This window comes from Malus sylvestris, chromosome 16 (assembly GCF_916048215.2).
Source record: "Malus sylvestris chromosome 16, drMalSylv7.2, whole genome shotgun sequence".
In the NCBI taxonomy this organism is placed as follows: Eukaryota; Viridiplantae; Streptophyta; class Magnoliopsida; order Rosales; family Rosaceae; genus Malus; species Malus sylvestris.
Window position 1 is genome coordinate 9,658,973 of NC_062275.1, and position 18,655 is coordinate 9,677,627.

The 18,655-nt window shown below is 38.4% G+C and overlaps 4 protein-coding genes across 7 annotated transcripts; 3 read left to right on the top strand and 1 right to left on the bottom strand.

Annotated features, from left to right (window-relative positions):
* Positions 1–370: 370 nt before the first annotated feature.
* Positions 371–2,199, bottom strand: LOC126608976 (rhomboid-like protein 14, mitochondrial). The gene is made up of 2 exons (XM_050276997.1): positions 1,845–2,199; positions 371–1,391 (listed from the first exon to the last, which is right to left on the bottom strand). The coding sequence occupies exons 1-2, from the start codon at positions 2,055–2,057 to the stop codon at positions 600–602; spliced, it is 1,005 nt and encodes a 334-aa protein (XP_050132954.1). The 5' UTR covers positions 2,058–2,199; the 3' UTR covers positions 371–599.
* Positions 2,200–2,949: 750 nt separating this feature from the next.
* Positions 2,950–5,525, top strand: LOC126608985 (F-box/kelch-repeat protein At1g16250-like). The gene is made up of 4 exons (XM_050277004.1): positions 2,950–3,234; positions 3,352–3,475; positions 3,766–4,341; positions 4,712–5,525. Coding segments are annotated over exons 2-4 (1,161 nt in total). The 5' UTR covers positions 2,950–3,234; positions 3,352–3,473; the 3' UTR covers positions 5,295–5,525.
* Positions 5,526–6,544: 1,019 nt separating this feature from the next.
* LOC126608722 (GPI ethanolamine phosphate transferase 3-like) lies at positions 6,545–13,452 on the top strand. Of its 4 annotated transcripts, XM_050276716.1 has the most exons (21): positions 6,546–6,936; positions 7,022–7,056; positions 7,147–7,268; positions 7,526–7,615; positions 7,739–7,858; positions 7,960–8,043; positions 8,212–8,289; positions 8,737–8,862; positions 8,945–9,034; positions 9,421–9,456; positions 9,533–9,595; positions 9,719–9,825; positions 10,336–10,480; positions 10,593–11,037; positions 11,149–11,240; positions 11,411–11,960; positions 12,178–12,313; positions 12,502–12,543; positions 12,701–12,857; positions 12,974–13,057; positions 13,146–13,452. In XM_050276716.1, exons 1-21 carry the CDS (start codon positions 6,680–6,682, stop codon positions 13,290–13,292), a joined length of 3,006 nt encoding a protein of 1,001 aa, XP_050132673.1. In that variant the 5' UTR covers positions 6,546–6,679; the 3' UTR covers positions 13,293–13,452. The 4 variants fall into 4 exon arrangements, with proteins under 4 accessions (XP_050132672.1, XP_050132673.1, XP_050132674.1 ...); XM_050276717.1 differs by lacking the exon at positions 9,719–9,825 and having other exon boundaries at positions 6,547–6,936; positions 9,533–9,588; XM_050276715.1 differs by lacking the exon at positions 9,719–9,825 and having other exon boundaries at positions 6,545–6,936; positions 7,526–7,858; positions 9,533–9,588.
* A 2,688-nt stretch (positions 13,453–16,140) lies between these two features.
* On the top strand, positions 16,141–18,490 carry LOC126608491 (protein NRT1/ PTR FAMILY 4.6-like). The gene is made up of 4 exons (XM_050276423.1): positions 16,141–16,356; positions 16,549–16,971; positions 17,079–17,203; positions 17,416–18,490. Exons 1-4 carry the CDS (start codon positions 16,141–16,143, stop codon positions 18,326–18,328), a joined length of 1,677 nt encoding a protein of 558 aa, XP_050132380.1. The 3' UTR covers positions 18,329–18,490.
* The last annotated feature ends 165 nt before the right edge of the window (positions 18,491–18,655 follow it).

Sequence of the window (18,655 nt, forward strand, 5' to 3'; positions counted from 1 at the left end):
ACTCATGAGTTTAATATATTGAACTCAAATTAAGAATACCCTTCATAACACTAAAATCTTCCGACCAATTGTGGAAATTTAATTCTATATTATTGATGTCACACTCAATTTTTCGGCCTACTGTAGAAGTGTTACACGGGGATCATGCTCTCCACAAATAGTTTCATTCTCCTTATGATTCGATCGACGAAACTCTCTTGACCACCCATGCTCTCCTACTTACCTTTATCGTATAAACTTGCTCATCAAATCAATCTCAACCGTTGAGAAATGTTTGATGATATATATGATCAGATAAATCCTTCTGTGACCTTCATCAACTCTTCCTATTTATAGCATTTTGGAAGTATATATGTTCATACACAAAACATAAAAGCAGGCCATCCTACGACCATAGCATTCTCAAAGATCAGATTGCTCAAGACAAAATGTTCAAAGTTTTAATAAAATGGATCGACAGAACAGCATAAGATCAGGTGCGAGCAATGATGACGGATTGAAACATTCAAATGAAATGGGAAGAGGGGAAGAAGGGGTATTTGAATTTACATGTCCTGCATTGCCAACACCACCAGGCATCTGTAACAAGCCTTAGGACCCTACCATCTACCAAATCTTTCCAACCTCCGCCGTCGTAACTCTTCCAAAGTAAGGTCACCGGAATAATGTGGTGATCGAGGTGAAATGCCACTGCCATTGCCATAGCCATCCCCTCTCCTATTTGTCGAACACATTTCACATACATCTAGCCAAGCAGAATTCTCATACGTACAAGCATGGCACCTCCAGAAACCAGTTACAGACATTCCTCTCTGACCCCCACCAACACGTCCTCTACCAGATATTTGCCTCCGCGGAAACAAGCGCTGTAAAAACCTCACAGGCCATTTCAGCACACCAAAAACACCTCTGAAGATAGCAGTAAGTGGGTCTGAACCATTATATGAACCCCTCAGCCGGATATAGACAAGACCGGCAAGTATTCCACCCAAATGGCCAATAAAAGAGACACCAGGTACCAGCATTTGGGCAAGAGCTAACTCTGCCCACGCAGCATAATGAGACGGTATTGGAATTCCATACACATAACTGTTCTCAGCCTGTGAATTGAGCACAACCTTCATGGCAAAGAGAACCCCAGAAAACCCAATAGAGTATTCATAGTAGTAAGACTGGTCATAGTCGAAGAACATGAGTAGAGACTTGGAAATCAGCAGTGACATTCCTTGGGACATACCCAACAGGACAGCAACCATGGATGCAAATTCAGCACTATCCATTGAAGATTCTAACTGAATCCCCTTCCATAACAGGGAGAGCATGTTGTAAACCAAGTGAGACTCTCCGGCGTGGTAGAACGGCGACAAGAAGAACCGCTTCAAGTCCCCATACTGTTCAAACCAATTGCAAAAACAGCTTGTCCACATCAATGTATAATTCACATACAGAATCAAAACTATAAAATTTGCAAAAAAATAAAGAAACAACTTACCCACACTAATTTACAATGATCCCATTAAACCCAATTGACATATGAAATCAAAACAACAAAAAGGTTGTAGCTTTCTAGAAATTCTAACAGAAAATAATATTTCAAGTTCTATCATATACATGGACAGGACCGAAATTAGCACATTACAAACAATTTGGGGTTTTTCATAACTTAGAAATGTGAAAAATAAACTGAAAGAGTAACAAAACTTGGGTTATTATTCACATTGTTCATACAAAAATCTAACAAAACATTACAATTCAAATTTTATTGCATACATGCAATTATAAGAAGAGCAAAAATTAAAATTTTACAACAATTTGGGATTTTTGAGTAAGAAATGAGAAATTACCTTGAGGATGAGGTGAGGATTGAACCCGACTTCTTGAATTGATGGAAGAATATTGTCGAGAAAAGCTGGGCGCAAGTAGACGAGAGCGTTGGCGGCGATGAGTCCGGCGGTGACGCGCGGTTTCCGTTCGAGCCTGTAATACTCGCTGACGGCGTGAAGTGCCAGCAGCGGCAGCATTCCGTTCGATCGCGGCCTTCGATTTCCAATCACCATTCTTGAGCTTCGAGCAGCGTTGAATTGGTTGATCTTCGAGTGCAACGGCCTCCTCTCTCGAATCAATTTGGCTTCTTGGTTCGTACGAAAAGCACCTTCCAGAGAGTCCAAGACGCTTCGGCTTGGCGGTTACAATTCTTTTCCTTTCCGTGATTTATTTTGTAGGACTCTAATCACGTGACTTGCGCGTGCATGGGAGGCTTCCTTAAGTTTCGTGGGTTATGTTAAGAAATGGGCCGACCCGTAAGATAGCCCATTACCTCGTGACGCAAGCCCCGCGGCCGGCAGTGCCAGTCCGGCCTGCTATAAATTAATAGGAAAATTTTACCTCCATTAATTTTTTTTTTGAACCCATGATATTACCAAGATTAAGGGGTAAAATAGTAGATTAAGTTTCACAATGCGATAGCAATAATGTGGTTCAAATTAGACTTTACAAAAATCGAACTTAAAACCTTTCACTTACAAATGAAGCGAAATATTAATTTCATTTTTAGTTGTGAAATTTTTTAGAAGTGTCTTAATATGACCTTCATCTGATCTATCTCCTCGACTTTCAGTTTGGTCAACAGCTTTCTTATTAATACCTCGAGGAGGAGTTAATCCTCAAAGTATCGTGTTATTGATTTACGGTATTTTATCTTTTTTATCAGCTTCGTTCGTATTATCAATCATTTTGTCGATATTATCTTTGCAAAAAATTTAATTAAAAACAAGAGTGTTTAGTCAATTAACTGTAGTAAATAAATAGACATTTTGTAATACTTTTATTGCATTTGATCATATATTTTTATACAATTCAATGACTAAATAGTTTATTATATGAACGGTTCTGATTATTTGATATAATTCCACAAACATCTTGAAGAAGAACTCCTTTATCTATTGAATAGCCAAGTTAATTTCTAGGTAGGGATAGCGACGGGAGTACATGATTATGTTATTCATTATGTTTACATCAACAAAAGAATATTTAGGTCGTCACGAAAAAGTACAAGAAAAAACCAATTTATCCCCAACTCCATCTTCTTCTTCTTTCTTCTGAATCAAGCATTTCTGAAAGTAAGTGATAAGAGCCACAGAGGATTGGAGCCGCTGAAACTGCAAAGAAGCTAGCTTGGATTTGATTTTCTGCCCAGAATGCTGAAGGCCAACAATCCATTTACCTGCTATTTCTGTAAGTCTTCTCCCCCATTGAATTATTTAATTTTATTTATTTTTACATATTTCTCAATTTTAATGAATGAAATTTGTATTTCTGCTTAGTTATCTGAACCCCAATTCAAAATTGCAGGATATTCATCAGAAGGGTTTGATTTTCAATTTGGTATTTGATTCCTGTAGCGGAGTTGCCGATGCCCATTTCAGGTTGATAACCAAAAGGAGCCATTTTTTTCTTCTGGATATATTGGAAACATGTAAGAAATTGTTTTTCTCAGTTCTCAACTAGATATCAATTTTTCTCAGCAAGAATGCCATGCTTAAGATTTTTAAAAATGGTGTAATGTTTCTCTCAGTTCCCTACATAAAATTATTTTTGCTGTTGTTTTTAATTTTTTTAGTTTATATTTGGTAAATACAATTGTTGCTTTTTCAAAGAACTGGCCTTTATCTTGTCTATAGTTCTATATGCATGTAGTTTTTCCATTTTTTCGGTTTTCCAGTATTCGGTCTCAAGGATTTGGTTGGTTTATCTTTTGGAATATAGGGAGTCTCTGCACCAGTGTATTATTCCTGGATTGTCTGATGATTTGGCGTTGAGATGCTTGGCAAAGGTGTCTCATGGGTACCATGGATTGCTTGAAACTGTCTCAAAGACGTGGAGAGATTTATTACGCAGCTCGGACTATGCTAACTATAAAGCTAGAGAAGGATGGTGCGGCGACTGGCTGTTTGTTCTTACAGAAGGATCTAACAATGAGTGGGTTGCTTATGATCCTGAAGCTGATAGGTGGCATCCTTTGCCAAAGATTCCCACCGCTCATGGTGACTGGAAACACTTTGGATTTTCAAGTATTGGTGTCTGCAACCGATTTTTCGTTATTGGAGGGTCCTATGCGCAGAATGACCCACCGGTTCCCCACCTAAAGTCTTTGGTAACAAATGAGGTGATGCAGTTTGATCCGTTTAAGAAACAATGGACCAGTGTGGCAAGCATGCTTACACCGCGTACTCATTTTGCATGTAGTGTTGTTTCTGGTAAAATTTACGTTGTTGGGGGCCGCAACTTATCTTGCACCAGAGGGCTTGCTCTTGCTGAGGTTTATGATCCTGTGGCTAATAAGTATGTTACTATATTTGGCAATAATGTCTGAGATCTGATGTTACTATCACTGCTTCTGTCATTTTTACATATGGAAAAGTTTTTCGTTTTTCATTTCTTGCTATATTACATTTCGCCGTTTCTTTTTTGAGCAAACTACTTCAGTCTTCCTTGAGGTTTGGTAAATTACTGACTTTTCTTATGTTTATCTTGATCCCCCCTCGTTAAAAGTGAGGCCCGACGGTATTAATAGCAGATAACCTAACGTGTATGTGTGGATGCGTGTTTGTGAGAATATTATAGCCAACTGATTCAGTTGTATTTCTTTCTTCGGTTTTCTTTCCTAATCTGGTAATTCTTTAATCGAGTTATAACTGTTTGAAATTTTCAGATGGGAGGCGTTGCCACCAATGCTCAATCCTCAGATGGACTGCTTAGGCTTGTCATTCAAAGGCAGATTTCATGTTCTCAGTGATCAAGTAGGCCTGCCAGACCAAAATACCTCTGAGGTTTTTACTCCATCCGATGGAACATGGCGCACTGTGGAAGACATCTGGCCTTTTTCCAGGGCAATGCAATTTGCAGCTCAGGTGATTGGAGATAATCGAATATATACTGTTGTAGACTGGGGCGAGAGCTTGATTAAAACAAGGGATACTGAAAAGGGAGAGTGGTACACCATAGGCTCAGTTCCGTCGGTGATTTTTCATGATCACCCTCGGCTGCTGGAGGCTTTTGGGTACGGTTTTGCTGCCTTAAGGCACGAACTATATGTTCTGGGAGGGAAGGCTCTCAGGTGGGAACAATCTGGTGCCGGGAGGTTTGACATTGTGAAGTTGGGTTTGGTGAGGGTTTGCAATCCATCAGCTAAGCCGTTAAAATGGAGGGAAACTAGACCGATGATTGGGTCAGCTCGTGGCACCGTTATAGGGTGCGCATCCATGGAAGAAGAATCTTCATTTTTAACACGGTGAAGTTGTATCCCGATGATAAAATGGAGCGATTTCAGCTGACTGACTGACTGACTGATCGACAAGAAAAGCCTTGCCGGAAGAATGTTTTCAAATTTGTCAAAGGAACATGCTTTGGCTTTGATTCTGTATTGAGTTATACACTCTAAACTCTATTGAGTTACAGACCGAGTGCACTACTATTGTGTTTTGAAACCTTATAATTTAATTAAAATCAGAATTTTTTTTTCTAAATGGAACAACATGATTACTGTTATAAGTTGAAAACTTGAAAAAATGTATCCATTTTCAACGGAAAACTTACAAAACCTCTTTAACTTTGGACTTTATTCTACTTTGTCCTCCGCATTTTCAAATTGGTTTTGAGTTCTTTGAACTTTCAATTCGTGTCAATGTTCTCAATTATCAATTTCGTCGCAATTTTTCCTCAATTTCGTCGCAATTTTTCCTCAATTTCATCACCTGCAATGCACGCATAACCGACTTTTAGGCGTATCACCATCAAAATACTACATTCGCAACAAAATTAACTCTCAATTTGAAATTATTTGGAGAAGAATTGGAACTTACACATCGCACCATGTTCCGAGGCTTATATAGTACAAAATGGATGAAAATAACTGACATAATTAACAGAACTGTGAATGAGAAAGACATTAGAGCAATTTCACCCATGGAGCTCTTACCCTGGCAATCCACTATTCAATCCACCCTATTAAACAGTAACTGCCTTAAATGAATAGTAACTACCATTAATGAACAGTAATTGCCATTTACATCTCCACCCTTGGAACCCTCCCCCCCTGTCAATAAGCAATCAAAATAATAATTTTTTTTGTTTGTTTAAATAATAAAAAACCTCTCTCTCTCTCTCTCTCTCTCTTTCTCTGACACAAAAAAAATAAAAAATTGCAAAACACTCGGGCCACAGGCCCGTCGACTCCCCACCCCCCCTTCGCTCGGGCTCCCACCCTCATTCGGGCCCTTCCCCGCTGGAGCTGCTCCCACCGGCCCTCAGGCCCTTTCTCCTCCCTGTCGCCCGATCGCCCGAGCAACCAGCATCCGCTGGAGTTGCTCTTAGTCCGAATTGAAAGTGTAAGATTTGATTATTTTTAATTTTTTGAACAATCAATTTTATCTACATTAAGAGAAAGAATGCGCTTAACATTACAATGGACTAATACATATGTGCCCTTATTTACGAATAAAGAAGAATATCAGTAGACCTAAGTTGACAGAGCATGTCGAAGGAAAAGCAGAGTGTTAAAAATTGGAAGCCCAATGAATCAAACGCCATCAACGCGCGGCAGTCACTGCCTTTAAATACAAGATCTCACAAGAAACCCAGGAACCAGCGACCCTTTCTTCTTCCTGCAATTACTTGCAAGATGGGTAAAGGAATATGGATTCACTGGGCGGTCATGGCGCTTCACGTCGTCGCCATTCTCTTATTCACCAGAGGCTTTCTTCTCACCCGGACGGAGCTTCCCTTTTACAGCAACTGCTCCGACGCTTCCCAATCGCCTTGCTCATACTCCGTTCCAGAAACCCTGAACCGAAATGACACCGTTGAGCCGAATCAGCAGCGTTGCTGGAGCAAGCCTGCTGTTGGGCGGCTTGTAATCATCGTTTTCGACGCTCTCAGGTAAACCCCGTTTCAAATTTATCAAATTTATCGAAGAAAGTCATGTGGGCAATCTCAGTTTTGTTAATCTCTTTGTTTTTCTCAGGTTTGATTTTGTAGCTCCGAGTACTTTCTTTCAAGGTTAGCATTCTCAATTCTCACTCCACTAGTCATTGCCTGCAATACGATTGCGATTGTAAAGTCGGGTGCTTGATAAATGTTATGTTGCAGAATTGAAGCCATGGATGAACAAATTACAGCTTGTACAAGACCTTGCAGCTAGAAATGCATCGTCTGCTCGGATTTTCAAAGCCATTGCTGATCCGCCCACGACGAGTTTGCAGCGTTTGAAGGTTAGCTTTTTCGCTTGCTTGTTCTAAATTGTAATGTTAGCTTCAAGATGGTTGCTTTGCACAATGCCTCGTGCACCACTTTAAGCTTATCCTTTCATGGATTATGATTTACTGTTCCATGCCTTTAGTTTGCGTTTCTAGTGTAGAGCAATGCATGCTTTGATATTTCGAATTTGGTGAATTAGAGCCTGTTTGCAGGCCTTATGCCAAGGATGCATGTTAACTTTATCAATTGCTTCCCTTGCAATGTTTTGTAGGGCTTGACAACTGGTGGATTGCCGACTTTTATTGATGTTGGGAACAGCTTTGGTGCTCCAGCTATAGTTGAAGATAACTTGATACATCAAGTTGCTCTCTCCCCCTCCCATGATTTTACTTGGCATAATTTCTTGTATTGGATAGTAATTCTTTTTTTTTCAAATTGTATAACTTCTTATTGTTGCCAATCTGAAACGTGGACCTACTTGCAGTTGGCTAAAAATGGAAAGCGAGTTGTGATGATGGGGGATGATACATGGACGCAGTTGTTTCCTCATCACTTTGAAAAATCTTTTCCTTACCCCTCTTTTAATGTTAGAGATCTTGATACGGTACGCCTTACAAAAAAATTCCAAGTTTTTTAACCTTCCTTGAATTCAGTCATATTGTTGAATATGATCATGGCTAGAAGTAATTTGTCTTTCTGTTCCAGGTGGACAACGGATGCATTGACCACCTTCTTCCATTCTTGTACCAAGAAGATTGGGATGTTCTTATCGCACACTTTCTTGGAGTGGTACGGTTTGTTTGCTTACCTTTTGCAGTGATAAATAGATTTGGATATTTTGTTTCCAATTGTATAGACCTGCTCTAAGGGTTTCATACGAGAAGCAGATTATGTTCTTCTAATGAAAGCTGTGTATAATTTATTTATTTATTTATTTTAAATTTTCTCATTGCTCAGGATCATGCTGGGCACATATTTGGGGTTGATTCTGTGCAAATGATAGAAAAGTTGGAGCAATACAACAACGTCTTGCTGGTAAGTCCTCAAACTCACATATGAAAATCGCTCTGAGCAAGTATGCTTCATTGGACGCTTTGCTTCCATGGATTCCTAATTTTTGTTTACTTGCTAGTTGGCTGTTACTTGGCTCCCTGTGATAAATTACCCAGTTTTTATGATATCTTTTATGTGTTTTTTTGCTTTTCTTCCATGATAAGCAATGAAAGTACAATTTTGAAGCCCAAACACATGGGAATTTTTATCAAAATTATGATTCTCCCTCAACTTTCTGAATTTGGTTCCTTTTCGTTCCAACCTTTGGGTCATTTTTTCAAAATATTGAATAGTTTTAGCCTTTTAGGAACTTACATTTTGCTGGTTGGTGCCGTTGCTACGCCTTGTTCACCTAATAATGTGCTATAGGTCTAGCCTTTTTATCTATCCTTCCCTAATTTCCTCAACAAACTGATCAGTTTGCTTTAGAAAGTAGTTGAAGCACTGGAGAGGCAGTCTGCGCCAGGGGGCTTACATGAAAATACTCTGCTACTTGTGATGGGCGATCATGGTCAGACTGTGAATGGAGATCATGGTGGAGGAAGTGCTGAAGAGGTACGTATTAAAACATGTTTTTCTTAATGCTTATTTATTTTTTATTTTGTTTTACTCGTGCTAATAATAAAACACAATGCAGGTTGAGACATCAATGTTTGCTGTGAGCTTTAAGAATCCTCCATCTCCCATACTATTAGAGTTTGATACTTCATCATGTGAACTAGACTTGGTACCGCCTCTCTCCCAAAGTACAATAAAAATCTTCTACCTACGAATGAGTTGCTCCCTTTGCTACTCTTCTCTTATATTTTATGGAGGCTCAAGATTGATTTCGTTGAAAATGAAAAAGAGAAACATTCAAAATGGTTGGACAATTAAATAATTTAAATTTTCAAAATCTAATTTTGCCTTTTACTTAAAGGGATTGTTGAAACTTGATTCGATTGGTCATAAAACTAATTTGTCTTTCAGACTCTCCATAGGTATGAGTCCTATTAGCCTTAAGAGAACTTTAAAGAAGAAAATCTCTTTGTTCAAATGGCATTTTTAATTAGGTTTTTATGAGTCATAAGTTAATTTTTTGTTCTGATTAAATTATTTATTGTTTGGCTTCAGGATGGGAGGAATATTTGTGCCAGTTCCTTCCAGCAGGTAATAATGGGTTAATATATTTGTTCTTTTGTCTTACTTGCCAATCACCCATCCTTAGTCAAGTCACTCTCTGCAGCTTGACTTTGCAGTGACAATATCAGCGCTTCTTGGTATCCCCTTTCCTTTTGGAAGGTGTAGTGTAAGCATCCTGTCAATTTAAGTTTTGCCATTATGATTGTCATTACTTATTGATTTTATTGATCATTACATGACTACCTCGGCTTCTTATTTTTTTCCTACACTATATTATACCATGGGCAAGCCAATACTTTCGATGAAATATGAAATGAAACATTCAATGGCCATGAAGTCAACATTCGTTTATTTGAGCCAGTGCCTACTGCTTATATATGGACAACATTTTACCAGGTTGCTCATTTCCAGACCAAAAATAAATAAATAAATAAAAGACTGTAAGGCAATCTATTGGATGAAGCTGTCACTGTAGTTAACCTAATTGAGACTCTGTTAATACACAAAATGTCATACAAACTGGGTTGTTGTTTATATCTTTGTGAGAGGTCACATGATCCTGCGTTTGGATTATATGGGTTTGGTTTGCATTGTTTTCATGGTACTCAATTTTTGAGAGCATTGCACACTGTAAATCTATCCACTTTGTGTCCAGTTGACAATGTCTGGTGATCCTACACAAAGCGTAACTTGCTGGAAAACATGATTTCTAATATATGGCGTCTAATATTTGTTCCAGTTTCCATATCCTGGAACATATGTTGGCTTCCTTCATTTCTGAATTCTATGATGTAGAAATCACAATAATCAATGTCCAATGGATTGTTCACCTCTGTACCACTGTGTCATTACTTTAGCTTTTTGTTGTTGAAGGAATTACATCACTTTTATTTGTTTTATTTTCAGTATTGGGCGAGTTAATCCTCAGCTATATGCTTTAGGTGCTGGAACATGGAATTTTGAAGATAGTGTGGGCAATTCCCAAAGTCATTCAAAGTTGGAACAATGGATGCTGAATTATGCCAATATTCTCTGCACCAATTCTTGGCAGGTATTACTCTAGCATTTTATATTATGTCAATGTACTTCATCAATTCTTGGATGAAAAATTTAACCCTCGTGTATCATTTATCTGAAATAATTGTTGGATTCTTCGTGTATAGGTAAAAAGATATATAGATATTTATTCAGCTTCATCAGTTATTGGATTTTCCCACGAAGACTTGTTACACATAGCAGGCATGTATGCTAAAGCAGAGGAGAAATGGTCACATGCTACAAAGAAATTGCTTTCACGTGAAAAGGAAAGCCAGAATGAATTATTGCCTGCTCTTAAGAGGCAAATTGATTTGTATTCTGATTTCCTGGCAAGTGTTGCTGAACTTGCACGCTCCAAATGGACTGAGTTTAATTTAAAGATGATGGGTGCTGGACTTGGCATTATGTTGATGTCACTTCTTATGCATTTCATTGCAATTAAGAAAGTGAAAGAGCAATTTGGTTTTTCTTTTACTTCATCTGGAGATTCTGGGATATCCTTCGGTTTAGTTTTTTCTTGTTTTATGGTGGTGATGCGTGCATGCAGCTTCCTCTCGAATAGTTTTATCTGTAAGTAATAATTACTGCTCATTTATATATGGATGCACATAATCCATGGTTAATGCTCACGTTGGCAAAGTAACTTTTTCTCTTTTTCTTTATTGTCAATCTTGAGATCAGTGGAAGAAGGAAAAGCGGCATGCTTTCTTTTGGCCACAACTGGACTGATTAAGATGCGATATTCAATCATGAAGAAGAAGATGATATTAGAAGTAAGTAGTTGTTTACCTCCGGTTTCTTTTACTGTGCCCCCACCCAAGACCCTAATTCTAATTAATCATTTTTTGCGGACATACTGTTACAAGTTTGTGATTTCATTTCTGATAGAACTAGATCAAATATTGTTACCTGTAATGATCATTTTTCACTGATGTAAGTGCAGGCATTTGTTTTCCTTCTTCTGATCACCATTTGCAGATTTACTATTGAAGTTGGAATGTCAAAGCAGGCTCCTAGTTCTGAAATTATTAATGCATATCCTTCGTGGATGCTCAGGATCACTGCAGGGTTTCCAGTTTGGAATATTCTCGCTGAAGTTTTACCAGTAGTTGCCCTGATTCTATTGGCAATCTTGCTGCGCAAGGCTATTACTGGAAGCTCTTCTGAGGGGATTTGGAAGTATATTGTCATAGGAACCAATATAAGTTATATACTAATAGCAGTGCATTGGGCTTCAGAAAGTAACATATTGAATCTGGATGAGGTGCTTAAAGGCATTGGAAGAAATAACCTTCCTCGACTGATATATGCCATTGGATTTGGACAATTGTTTTTACTGGCATTTAATCAGTTTTTCAATAAAGGGAAATCCTCAGATTGCAGCAAAGTCTTATATATTAAAACAGTGGCCATGTTTTCTGCCTGGAGCTCAACAGTCATTCTTCTGTTGGGAAAGCAGGGGCCCTGGATTGCTTTAGCATTCCTTATTGGAGGTGCGTGTTTTAGTTATTTATAGTTTTGGTGCTTTATTTTTCTACTGAATGATATTGTTTTGGCCAATAAAATTCATCTTTTAGCCCTGCTTTGAATACATGGTCGGTCGTAGAAGTTGTTTCATTGGAGAAAAACCATGTTAGGTTTTATAAAATGATTTGTGCTTTTGTTCTCAAAGTTTTGGTACATGTAATAATCTGTTTTGACTTTTGCCAGGTTATTGCATAATGAGGCTGGATAACATAGAACTGGATGCCAAAGATGGAGGCAGTTGGAATACGTCGCTTGATCCTGTCCCTGTAACTCAATGGAGCCTTTTTGCTGTGTGCCTGTTTTTCTGCACTGGTCATTGGTTTGTTGCTTGTTTCCTACTTTGGGTGTTTTCTGATTTCTCTTGTCAGCACATTTTGTGTTAGTTTTCATAATCCTTTTGGTTTGGTCCCTACAAAAAGAGTTGAATTTTTCTATATTATATTTGCATTGTTTTCTTCATTTTTTGCCCTCTTTATGTTTCATAACCCAAAACAAACTTTCCTTCAGGTGTGCTTTTGACGGCCTCCGATACGGTGCTGCATTTATTGGGTGAGTCACGGGTATCCGATAAGTATCTTTTGAAAGCTAAAGAATTCAGTAGTGATTGTCTACCACTTTTGCCTTTGTTAGTGGTCAATGGTCATAGTGTGGGAGTTATATCCATTGCCCTGTGGATTAGATTATTAAAACCCTGTATTATTTTCAGGTTCGATGAGTTCGTCCTAGGTCCCCAAGCAATCCTCCTTACAATGGACACATTTGGTTTTTCTCTCATCCTTCCAATATTTGGACTTCCATTTCTTGTTGCACGCCTGGGTCAGACCGAGAAAGGGAAGAAATTCATGCTCACGCGACTATCTCTAGTAAGTTTATTGACTTGCATATAGATCATATGTTTGCCACTGAAATGAGCTTTATCTTTACAAAAGGGATTCTTTTAGTAAGATCACGAGTGAGTCGATTATTGTTCATGTTTTAGGTGTATATGATTTATGGGGTCATCACGGCCACTTCGGTCACAGCCACTATAATATGCGTTACAATGCATAGGCGGCATCTAATGGTAAAAACGTCATCCTAACACGAATCTCTCTTCTTTTCATGATAGTTTTTTCCCATGATATGCTCATAGCCACATGTTTACCTTGCAGGTATGGGGTTTATTTGCTCCTAAGTTTGTTTTCGATGTGGCTGGTCTTATCCTCACGGACATACTCGTTTGTGTGGCGTCACATTACTATTTCAGTCGCGTAGAAGATGATGATGATGCTCTACAAGACCCGTTCAGCGAAAAATAGAAACCATACATGTAATCAACTGAAAATTTTTGTCCACATTTATTGATTGATTATTGTAGCTATTCATTTGAGATACCAAATGCATAGTCGTAGTTGTATTCGTTTATTTAAACAGGAATACTTGCGGAAAAATCTAATGAATGCGATGTTGTACCAACTATTTGAGCTGTGTCTGCTGCTCGTCATGCTCAAACACGACCGGACTTGAGCGTGCACAAGCAATGGTCGTCGTACCTGCCTAACCCGTTTTCCTTACGACTTGGATTGTACAATAAGTTATCGATAGCTCATGATCTAACTGAAAAAATACAGCAGATTTGGTCGAGTGCAGTGCACTACAAAATGATGGAAAATACTAAGGTGATGACTGGCTGGGACGTGAATGATGCAATGAGCTTGTAAGAAGTTTGGAGGCAACAGATTGGAAGATCCGCTTGTAAACTCGGACATGTGGAGTGCAAGGGGAGTTAAATGTTGACGTTTTTGTAGGGTAGCTACTAGCTATGATCTTCCACTGTAAAGGCCACCAAAAGCATCTAATGCCCCTCCTGGCCGTAACTTAGCAGCCAGAATCTCACGCCCTCGAATAAGACTAAGCAAAGGCTCGGGTTCCAGTTGGAACTGCCTCTTGCATGACAAAAAACGCTTTTGTGTAACCAAAAACGCCTTATGGGCCGCCAGTTGGATTGCTTTTCTAAAAAGCTCTTATGTTCATAAGTATTTTTGTAAGAATTGCTCTTATGATAAATACGTTGAAATTTTTATTAGCTTGATAAAGATTGAACCTGGCAGGTGCTTCTCCAAAAAGCGCTTCTATGAGCTAGAAGCACTTTTAAGTCCAAATGCAGTTTAGAAGCACCTTTAGTTGTTAGACAGAACTTTTGAATTTTTTCACAAAGCACTTCCAAATGCTATTTACATTAATGCATTTTTAACAAAAACGCTTATGAACATGAATGCTCGCTCAACAAACATTTCCAAGTGAGCCCTCATTGGTCACCTTAGGGGAATTGTCTCCAACTAATCATCCTTGGCTCCATCTTTCACGTTGTTTGAAATAGCATTTGTAAATTAAATTATGATTAAGGGCATAAATAACTTAGATTATAGATGGCTGTCAGAGCGACAATGATTGAGAATACTTGTGCTGGATTGGATCTCACGGCCGGTCCGTCGGCTTCTGGCGTTGTTTGGCATTGGCATTTGGGATCTGGGAGTTGGAATGCCACTGTTTTTGTATGCTTCCCACAATTAGGATGCCACTGGCACTGGCATTAGACAGGATGGCGTAACATTTTATGCTCTCTTAACAACACACCTAATCATAAATACATGTGTCTATATATATTTATGCACTTGCAACCTCCCGCTAACACCTGTAGGAGTCCCTCTCTCCTTACTCTTCTCCCAAAAATCTCTAACAACCCTTTTCTTTAACAAAGGAACTCTTATCATCCTTGGCTATGGTAACTACTGAGGCGAAAGCACCTCTGCTCATAAACGTTTTTGGTGAAAATCTTTTTAAATTGGTTTTATAAAAAATTTCAAGTGTTTCTGAAAATGTTTCAGAAACCAATTACCCAAAAAAAAAAGCTTTTGAACCAAATAACATTTAACTTTTTCTCTAAACGCTTTCAAAAGCTCTTTAACCATTCTAAAAGCAGTTGTTGAATGGACCGTGAATTCAAAGTGTCATGCCTTGCTCATTCAATTAGCATTTTACACCAAAAAAAAAAAAAAACAAATTGAACATGCATGGTTGTTCATTAGAGCTACTACATTTTCTCATATTAGTTGGTTATACTTTGTAGGGGTTGGACAATGAACTTGGTGCTAAGGAGTTGGCCTATGAGCCCTTGAAGAGGAACCAAGGTGGATTCAAGGCCAACTATTTTATCTTTGGTAAGTGATTAGTGCAGCATGACACACTTTAATAGAAACAGACTCTACCATTATATGTGGAACCCACTTATATAAAAAAAAAAAGGAAAAACTAGTATCCGGTCCCTAGTTTTTACTGTTCATTGACTAAGACCTTATTAGTTCTCAAATTTTGATTCAAGTCCCTAGCATTAATGTGATAATGAATTTACATGTTTGTTATATAATTTTTTAATATAAAAATTAGTAATTAATTTAGGGTTTAATACTCACACCTCTATTAAACTTCTAATTAATTTTCAATTCAAACATTTTCAAAATAATAAAAAATTAAATTAAATTAAGTTTGTACCTATTAGTTTTTTTTTATATATAAAAAGATTCTCAATGTTTTAATCTTAAATGTACCCATTCATATAACTTTTCAATTTTTTTAATCTTAAATGTACCCATTCTCAAATATATCAATTTGTTATATGTAAAATGTACCCTTTTTTTAATATAAAATCCATTCAAATTTTTTAATCCATGTTTAAACTTATATGGGTACATTCTTTTTCGTTGATTTAAAAATGTATCCATGTTTTGGTACAATAACTTTTTTTGTTAATTTTGGTTAATGTACCCATACATATACACACACACACAATATAATAGAGAGTATAATTTATATTTTATTATTTTTAATCCCATAAATTATGGGTTTTATTTAAAATCTCATTAATATAAACAATTACAAATTTCAATTTTTATTTTTTAATTAAAAAAATATAGTAACTTACATTATTACATTAATGTCAGGGACCTCAATCAAAAACTAAAAACTAATAAGGTTTCAATCAAAGAATATTGATAGTTAGGGACCGCATCCAAAGTGTCCCTATAAAAAATGTGTCATTTTTACGAAATCACGTTAATTCGGGACAGAAATTTGAGCTCTTGTTGTATCTGTGTTTTGTGTGCAGCAATGATGTTCCTTGATAACATAGGCTTTGTGGCTAACATGGCAAGCCTGGTTTTATACTTCATGTTCGTCATACATTTTGACCTCTCTGGCTCTGCAACCACCACAACAAATTACTTGGGCACTACATTCTTGCTCACCATTGTTGGAGGATTCATCTCTGATGCCTATATGAATCGCCTCAACACGACTCTACTCTTTGGCGTAATCGAGTTGATGGTAAATCTTGTTTCTTTCCATCCTTCCAACCTACTTAATCTGACTCATCTTAACCGGAAACACAAAAAAAGAACTAATGTTAATCAATAGGAATCTTTATGTAGGACTTTTCGTTCTTTAGTACAAACAGACTGTCTGTTTCATAGCCGGACTACACTAATCAATACATATATGCTGTGTTTTGACTTCCAGGGATATATGTTGCTCATTATTCAATCCCATTACACAAAACTGCAACCTCTACCTTGTCTGGAATCAACCTGTGTGCATGGCACAAAGGCCCTACTGTTTTACGCTTCGATTTCCTTTGTGGCACTTGGAGGAGGTGGAATCAGAGGAGCAATCCCGGCTTTAGGAGCTGATCAATTCAACTCCAAAGATCCCAATGAGCACAAGCTCATAGCCAGCTTCTTCAATTGGCTTTTGCTTAGCATAACAGTTGGAGCTGTGGTTGGTGTCACATTTGTGGTGTATGTGAGCTCAAATGTTGGATGGGATATCGGATTTATCATCTCCTTGTCCTGCGCTGCGGTTGGTCTTATCTTTGTTGCATTGGGAAGGCCATATTATCGCGTCCGAGTTCCAGGAGACAGCCCTTTGATTAGGGTTCTAGAGGTCTTTCTCTCCCTTCCTCTCGTGTCTGGTAACTTAGCTAATAAAAACAGTGATTAGTAATGCCATTAACAGAGGACTGATTAATTTGAGATGATCCTGTTGTGCAGGTTTTGGTGGTGTCTGTAAAGAACTGGAAGGTGGAGGTACCCCAGAGTTCCGATGAATTGTATGAAATACGCGCTCGCGATTCTGCTTCTAAAGCAGAGCTCATCCCCCACAGCAGTCAATTCAGGCATGGTCCTCAAACCCTTAATTTGTTATCTCCACTTGTTCGCTTTCAATTCTTGCATACAATCGGCATGTACCATGTTTCTGGCAATAACAGATCACGTGACAGTATGTGACTGATTAGATGTTAGATCGATAGTTACTTGCTGTTCAAGCAAGCATGCAAACTAAACAAAATATCGCAATGACTGAAAAGTACAACTTTTCTTTGAGCAGATTACTAGACAAGGCAGCCGTTCTTCCTACAGGCCTGAGCGGAGCAGGAAAATGGAAAGTTTGCACAGTCACGCAGGTGGAAGAAGTGAAGGTTTTGACAAGGATGATGCCTATTCTTCTAAGCACAATCCTCATGAACACATGCTTAGCCCAATTGCAAACCGTTTCAATCCAACAAGGCACCCTCATGAACACGCGCATTGGCGATTTTGATGTCCCATCTGCCTCAATCCCGGTGATTCCTCTAGTGTTCATGTCCCTCCTTATCCCCATCTACGAATTTGCCTTCGTTCCCCTCTTGAGCAAAATCACGGGTCACCCCAATGGCATAACCCACCTCCAAAGAGTCGGGGTGGGGCTTGTCCTCTCAGCTATCTCAATGGCCATAGCAGGACTCGTAGAAGTGAAGCGAAAACATGAGATGGTTCACCACAACCACAAAATCAGCCTCTTCTGGCTCTCTTTCCATTACGCAATCTTTGGAATAGCGGACATGTTTACACTTGTGGGGCTGATGGAATTCTTCTACAAGGAAGCTCCCGCCGGCATGCGCTCTCTTTCCACTTCCTTCTCTTGGCTCTCTCTGTCCATTGGCTACTACTTGAGCACGGTTTTTGTTGATCTCATAAACACCATCACTAGCAAGTTCACTAAGAACAAAATGGGGTGGCTGGAAGGGCGCGACATGAACAAAAGCCACGTGGACTATTTCTATTGGTTCCTCGCGATCCTCAGCGTGGTTAATTTCGGAATTTATGTATGGTGTGCCAAATGGTACAAGTATAAGAATGACATTGCGGTCGACGAGGAAATGTTGCTCAAAGCCGGAGGACCTCAGTCTTTCTCTGCAAGTGGTGTAAGCATTGTGTCCAAGGCAGGAGAGAAGGAAGAAAAACAAAACGGGGCCAAGTGAAAAAATAGGAAGCAAAGTGTATGCCCCAAGTACAAGTACTAGTACTAGTTCCATTTCCATGCATAGAGAAATTTTGAGTTTTGAGTACTAAATGTTACGTGACATAAAAATGAAAATTCCCAAAAGCCAAAAGCCCTATAGATGGCAATGTCATGGTATGGATGCATGGACCACAACATCTTGTATTATTTATAAGTGATCAAATTCTATATAATTTGGGAATTTCCAATTTGGTGAACTATATATGAACCTCATATAGTGCTCAATACTATAAGACCAATTTCCCCAACGCATATGATATAAAAAGATTGTAACTCAAGTGATTAT